This window comes from Staurois parvus, unplaced genomic scaffold (assembly GCF_062004578.1).
Source record: "Staurois parvus isolate SC_StPar_1 unplaced genomic scaffold, SC_StPar_1.0 ptg003442l, whole genome shotgun sequence".
Taxonomy (NCBI): domain Eukaryota; kingdom Metazoa; phylum Chordata; class Amphibia; order Anura; family Ranidae; genus Staurois; species Staurois parvus.
This window is the reverse complement of record NW_028321238.1, coordinates 1-7,500: the sequence shown is the minus strand read 5'-3', so window position 1 is coordinate 7,500 and position 7,500 is coordinate 1. Positions and strand designations below refer to the sequence as shown.

At 49.2% G+C, this 7,500-nt stretch overlaps 1 protein-coding gene across 1 annotated transcript in view; it reads right to left on the bottom strand.

The window, feature by feature from the left end:
- Window positions 1-6,972, bottom strand: part of LOC149428171 (BLOC-2 complex member HPS5-like) — a gene marked incomplete at its 5' end in the record, with an annotated part of 20,163 nt that extends 13,191 nt beyond the window's left edge. The window contains 2 exons of the mRNA XM_089667632.1: window positions 4,309-4,423; window positions 6,497-6,972. Of these exons, the coding sequence (XP_089523758.1) occupies window positions 4,309-4,423; window positions 6,497-6,972 (591 nt within the window). The remainder of the gene's footprint in view (window positions 1-4,308; window positions 4,424-6,496) is intronic.
- Window positions 6,973-7,500: the final 528 nt, after the last annotated feature.

Sequence of the window (7,500 nt, the reverse complement as noted above, 5' to 3'; positions counted from 1 at the left end):
GAAACAAGCGGCAGGGATCAGTCTTGTGCTCCGCAGATCAGTGGATTTGGTAAGAATATCTTCATTCTTATACCCAGGGGCAGACTGACCATTTGAAAACTCGGGTACTGCCCGAGGGCCCGGGGTCAGTAGGGGGCCCCATGAGATGCCCTTGGTACCTTTTTCATAGGCTTTTTTGAGTTTGGGCAAGGACACAGGGGCCCAATGATCCCCTATTGCCCGGGGGCCCCATGAGTTGTCAGTCCGCCCCTGCTTATACCCCTTCACAAAGATGAGCAGATGGCCCAGCCCCACTGTATGGTACAACAAAAAAAAAAATGTTTTGCCCGTATTTCTGCTTTAACTAATGTCATATACAAATCAGAGGTCACATCTCTGGTTTCTATAGGAATAAAATAATAAATACACTGTAACAATATATTGTTACACACTGCTCAAAAAAATAAAAGGAAAACTTTGTAATCAGAGTCTAGCATCAAGTCAATGAAACTCCTGGGATATCGATCTGGTCAGGTAAGTAGCAGAGGGGGTTGGTAATCAGTTTCAGCTGCTTTGGTGTTAATGAAATAACAGCCGGTGCACTAGATGGGCAACAATGAGACGACCCCCAAAACAGGAATGGTTTTACAGGTGGAAGCCACTGACATTTTTTCCCTACTCATCTTTTCTGACTGATTTTCACTAGTTTTGCATTTTGGCGAGAGTCAGTGTCACTACTGGTAGCATGAGGCCGTACCTGGACCCTACAGAGGTTGCACAGGTAGTCCAACTCCTCCAGGTTGGCACATCAATACGTGCCATTGCCAGAAGGTTTGCTGTGTCTCCCAGCACAGTCTCAAGAGCATGGAGGAGATTCCAGGAGACAGGCAGTTACTCTAGGAAAGCTGGACAGGGCCATAGTAGGTCCTGAACCCATCAGCAGGACCGGTAACTGCTCCTTTGTGCAAGGAGGAACAGGATGAGCCCTGCCAGAGCCCTACAAAATGACCTCCAACAGGCCACTGGTGTGAATGTCTCTGACCAATCAGAAACAGACTTCATGAGGGTGACCTGAGGGCCCGACATCCTCTAGCGAGCCCTGTGCTCACTGCCTGGCACCATAGAGCTGGATTGGCATTTTCCATTGAACACCAGGATTGGCAGGTCCACCACTGGCGCCCTGTGCTTTTCACAGATGAGAGCAGGTTCACCCTGAGCACATGTGACAGACGTGAAAGGGTCTGGAGAAGCCGTGGAGAACGTTCTGCTGCCTGTAACATGGTTCAGCATGACCGATATGGTGGTGGGTCAGTGATGGTCTGGGGAGGCATATCCATGGAGGGACGCACAGACCTCTACAGGCTAGACAATGGCACCCTGACTTCCATTAGGTATGGGGATGAAATCCTTGGACCCATTGTCAGACCCTATGCTGGTGCAGTGGGTCCTGGGTTCCTCCTGGTGCAGTGGGTCCTGGGTTCCTCCTGGTGCAGTGGGACCTGGGTTCCTCCTGGTGCAGTGGGTCCTGGGTTCCTCCTGGTGCACAATGCCCGGACTCATGTGGGGAGAGTATGCAGGCAGTTCCTGGAGGATGAAGGAATTGATACCATTGAATGGCCCCCACGCTCGCCTGACCTAACTCCAATAGAACACCTCTGGGATCTCATGTTTCGGTCCATCTGACGCCGCCAGGTTGCACCTCAGACTGTCCAGGAGCTCAGTGATGCCCTGGTCCAGATCTGGGAGGAAATCCCCCAGGACACCATCTGTTGTCTCATTAGGAGCCTCCCCCGACGTTGTCAGGCATGCATACAAGCACGTGGGGGCCACACAGACTACTGAGGACCATTCTGAGTTGCTGCAATGAAATTTCAGCAAAATGGACCTGCCTGCTGCATCGTTTTTTCACTTTGATTTTCGGGGTGTCTTTGAATTCAGTCCTCTGTAGGTCAATCATTTTCATTTCCATCAAACAATGGGGCATCCTTACGTTCCTCACACATTACCCCGTCCATGTCAGTATAGAGATCCAGCAGGAGATTTGCTCCCATTGAGATCTGATGGGTTTTCAGAGTGTTCCTTTCATTCTTTTGAGCAGCGCACTATTACTCAATAACAATTGAAGACTATCTGCAAGTGTCATAATACATTTCGAATAACATAAATATCAGTGGGGTGGGGGTATCTCCCAAGTTAAAAATCCTCAAGTGGTCAAATAAAATGGGGAAAGGTTAGAGTCTCTGTCTGGTTGGTATTGCTCTCAGTGACCCCATTGGAGCTTATTTCTCATTTCCTGCCCTTGTGACGTTAGAACAGGGACAAGGGGTGTCACTAGGACAGGAAGGCATACAGTGCATCCAGAAAGTATTCCCAGCGCTCATCTTTGGCCACATTTTGTTATGTTACAGTTTTATTCCAAAATGGAGTAAGTTCACTTTTTTCCTCAACATTCTACAAACAATGCCCCATAATGACAACGTGAAAGAAGTTCGTTTTGAAATTTGTGCAATTTATTAAAAATAAAAAAATAAAAAAAAAACCCATGTACATAAGTATTCCCAGCCTTCGCTCAGTACTTTGTTGAAGCCCCTTTAGCACCAATTCCAGCCTCAAGTCGTTTGGAGTATGATGCTACAAGCTTGGCACACCTATTTTTGGGCAATTTCTCCCGTTCTTCTTTGCAGTACCTCTCAAGCTCCATCAGGTTGGATGGGGAGCGTCGGTGCACAGCCATTTTCAGATCTCTACAGAGATGTTCAATCGGGTTCAAGTCCTGGCTCTGGCTGGGCCACTCCAGGACATTCACAGAGTTGGCCCGTAGCCACTCCTTTGTTATGTGGGCTGTGTGCTTAGGGTCGTTGTCCTGTTGAAAGATGAACCGTCGCCCCAGTCTAAGGTCCAGAGCGCTCTGGAACAGGTTTTCATTAAGGATGTCTCTGTACATTGCTGCATTCATCTTTCCTTCAATCCTGACTAGTCTCCCAGTTCCTGCCGCTGAAACACATCCCCACAGCATGATGCTGCCACCACCATGCTTCACTGTAGGGATGGTATTGGTCAGGTGGTGAACGGTGCCTGGTTTCCTCCAGACATGACACTTGGCATTCAGGTCAAAGAGTTCAATCTTTGTTTCATCAGACCAGAGAGTTTTGTTTCTCATGGTCTTAGAGTTCCTCAGGTGCCTTTTGCAAACTCCAGGCGGGCTGCCATTTGCCTTCTACTCAAGAGTGGCCACTCCACCATACAGGCCTGATTGGTGGAGTGCTGCAGAGATGGTTGTTCTTTTGGAAAGTTTTCCTCTCTCCACTTAGAAACGCTGGAGCTCTTTCAGAGTGACTATCGGGTGCTTGGTTACCTCCCTGGCTAAGGCCCTTCTCCCTCGATGGCTCATTTTGGCCAGGAGGCCCGCTCTAGGAAGATTCCTGGTGGTTCCAAAGTTCTTCCATGTACGGATGATGGAGGCCACTGTGCTCATTGGGACCTTCAATGCTACAGAAATTTTTCTGTACCCTTCCCCAGATCTGTGCCTTGATACAATCCTGTCTCGGAGGTCTACAGACAATTCCTTGGACTTCATGGCTTGGTTTGTGCTCTGACATGCACTGTTACCTGTGGGACCTTCTATAGACAAGTTTTTGCCTTTCCTAATCATGTCCGATCAACTGAATTTCCAACAGGTGGACTCCAATCAAGTTGTGGAAACATCTCAAGGATGATCAGTGGGAACAGGAGGCACCAGAGCTCAATTCTGAGTGTCATGGCAAAGGCTATGAATACTTATGAACATGGGTTTTTTTTTTTTTGTTTTTATTTTTCATAAATTGCAAAGGTTTCAAAACAGGTTCTTACCCTTCGCAAAAAGATTTACACTTGTGAATTTAAAATTTTTTGGAGAATTGAAGGCAAAAAACTCATGCATCTTAGTGAATTAAGTAAAAAACCTGGAATGTGCAATAAGGACTTCCGCCAGGACTCAATGGAAGCCCCTTAATTGTACCAAGGTAATGAGTGCGGCTACCCATCCAATCCGTATGAATGTCATGGGTGCACGAGAACAGTCACACAGCTGGAGGCACATTTTTCTGGTAAATGATCACACCGCTCTAATGGAAGTCCCTCCTCAAATCACGTCCTACAGGCCACCAACACACCTATACGTTTTCTGACAGAATGTTTGTCTTTAGGAAATACTCCTAATTCTTCTAATGTACTGGGTCGTCTGTCCTGCTACAAATCAACGGGTGGCCAGTGCACTGTGGATCCCTGACCGGCAATACAAAAGATGTCCGGTTTGGGTGAACTGGTAAAGGGGATATCTGGATCACACACCTGGACACATAGGCGAGGAGGAGAGGACTGTCCCAGGGCTCCATATCCTTCAGTTTCTGCACAGCGTTCACCAGTTCTCCTTTCTCTATGGCCAAAGCCCCCGGACCGGCCAGATCTGCAAAGGAATTCGAGAAATGGCGTGACTACAATCTGTAGGTTGACCTTGCTAAAAAGACACAAATCTACACTCTTTGGACACTTTATTAGGTCCACCTTGCTAGTACTGGGTTGGACCCCCTTTTCAACAAGGTGTTGGAAACACTCCTCAGAGATTTTGGTCCATATGGACATGATAGCATCACGTAGTTGCTGCAGATTTGTCGGTTGCACATCCATGATGCAAATCTGCCGTTCCACCACATCCCAGAGGTTCTTTATTGCAGCCTTTCTCAACCGGGGTGACACCAGAGGTCTTCAGGGGTGCTGTGAAGAGAATGGCTGTAATTTGAGCCAGAGCTCCCGATCCCCAGCCGTACTGTACACCGGCACTGAGATATAGTGAATGCAGGGTCCGGGGAGAGCGGATATAGTGCATGCGGGGTCTGGGGAGAGCGGATATAGTGCATGCGGGGTCCGGGGAGAGCGGATATAGTGAATGCGGGGTCCGGGGAGAGCGGATATAGTGAATGCGGGGTCCGGGGAGAGCGGATATAGTGAATGCGGGGTCCGGGGAGAGCGGATATAGTGAATGCGGGGTCCGGGGAGAGCGGATATAGTGAATGCGGGGTCCGGGGAGAGCGGATATAGTGAATGCGGGGTCCGGGGAGAGCGGATATAGTGAATGCGGGGTCCGGGGGAAACCGGATATAGTGAATGCGGGTTCCGGGGGGGACCGGATATAGTGAATGCAGGTTCCGGGGGGGACCGGATATAGTGAATGCAGGGTCCGGGGGGACCGGATATAGTGAATGCAGGGTCCGGGGGGACCGGATATAGTGAATGCAGGGTCCGGGGGGACCGGATATAGTGAATGCAGGGTCCGGGGGGACCGGATATAGTGAATGCAGGGTCCGGGGGGACCGGATATAGTGAATGCAGGGTCCGGGGGGACCGGATATAGTGAATGCAGGGTCCGGGGGGACCGGATATAGTGAATGCAGGGTCCGGGGGGACCGGATATAGTGAATGCAGGGTCCGGGGGGACCGGATATAGTGAATGCAGGGTCCGGGGGGACCGGATATAGTGAATGCAGGGTCCGGGGGGACCGGATATAGTGAATGCAGGGTCCGGGGGGACCGGATATAGTGAATGCAGGGTCCGGGGGGACCGGATATAGTGAATGCAGGGTCCGGGGGGACCGGATATAGTGAATGCAGGGTCCGGGGGGACCGGATATAGTGAATGCAGGGTCCGGGGTTTAGTAACACTTTAAGCATGCTCATGTAAAAGGCCATTGAATAACTGACCCAGAAGAAGTAACTAGATCAGAAATTTGAACTACTGAAGCCAACTGATTGTTATGACAACCAACAAGCACGGCCGTGACAAGGGGTGGGCAGAGGAGGGGCAGCTGCCCTGGGCACTGTGGTATCATGTGAGGTGGGGTGGAGGCACCATAAGGAGATTGGGGGGAGAAGATTTCTGCGGGGAGGGGGAATTTGGGGGAGGTAGGGGGTAAGAATTGGGTAAATTTAGGGGGTGCTAGGAGTGGTGATGTGGGGGGGCTTGCGCAAGAAAGGGTGATATGGTAGAGGGAGGAGTGGATTTGTGCTACGAGGAGATTTTTTTTTTGGGGGGGGTATTTGTGCTAGTGGGGATGCTTGGGGGTTTTGGGCTAGGAGGGGAAAATTTGGCATGTTCGCCCCGGGCTCTAGATGACCTTGTCCTAGATACTGCCTACAACCTAGCATTTTCAGGAGACCAGCACTAGCAGCCTACATACACCTTTCAGCACGGGGTCTTCAGTGGTTACATACTGTCTCTGCCTAAACTTCTTTTTAAGGAAGAGATCCATCAGTAATTGGAACGAACAGAAATCAGGCATGTTGCCATTATTACAAGACAACGATCATCTTGTTTGAAAGGTTTTTCCATGGCAAAGGAGTTCAAGCTTACAAATGAAAGCCCTTGTGTGATAGAACACAAGACCGCTCCTTCCGGAACACTTTTCATAAATTAGACCACTAGTATCCAGAAACTGTTGTGTTGCAAGTTTGGTACAAAAATATTCAAAAACATCCATATTACCTTTTAATCCTTCAACGTAAGTGTCCCAGATGCTGGGGACGTCACTGTACACCAGCGCGAGGCATCGCTTTAGCCTTTTGAGGTCCAGCAGGAAGAGGTACTTCCGTATGAAGCGGCAGGCACTTGGGTTCCCATCAAAGCAAGTCTCACTAGCGAAAACGTTATATTCTAGGCACATCATGGCTAACTGGGAGAGGTCTTGATGCAGAGGTTCCTCTATGAAACATGGAGCACGCACTCTGAAGACAAAATCTTCCTCCACCCTGGAACAGACAGAAGGTTTCCTCTCGATCTCCTCTGTGTCGGACGATTCTTTCGGAATGCTGTCTGCTTCCCCTGAGGAGTTCAGCGATGTCTCACAAGAGCCACTGAGGTCCTGGGGACTGAGCGCCTTCTCCAAGTTCATCAACCAGGCTTTTAGGACCCTTCCCATTTCTTCCACGTTAAACAACACTTGAGAGTCCTGAAGTTTATGCCTGAAAAATATTTAGAAATTACTCATTCTGCTACTGCTGGTACAGGATACCCTTTAGGTAGGCAAGCCCATATGGATCCAACTCCTACCCCAAGCTGTCCTCCTAGTTTCTAAATACAGAACCTCCATCCCTTGACGCCGACTTATTGAGCTGTCCACTACCTTCTCTCTATATCTCTCTACACACATTTACCTTTGCAAGCATCTAGTGCAGCCTCTTTCAACTTTTTTACCCAAGAGGAACCCTTAAAATAATTTTCAGGTCTTAGGGAACCTCTTCTAAAATGAATATATCACGAGTCAATGGAAAAAAATGACCCTCTTATAGTGGTGGGCAGAATGCCACTCTACCAAGTAGCGCTGGTCCCAGTAGTCACTAGTCCCCCCAATGACACCAATGATGGGGCACTGACCCTCCCACTGACACCAACAATGGGGAACTGATCCTCCCACCAACACAAATGATGGGGCACTAGTCCTCCAACTGACACCAATGATGGGGCATCATTCCTCCCACTGACACCAATGA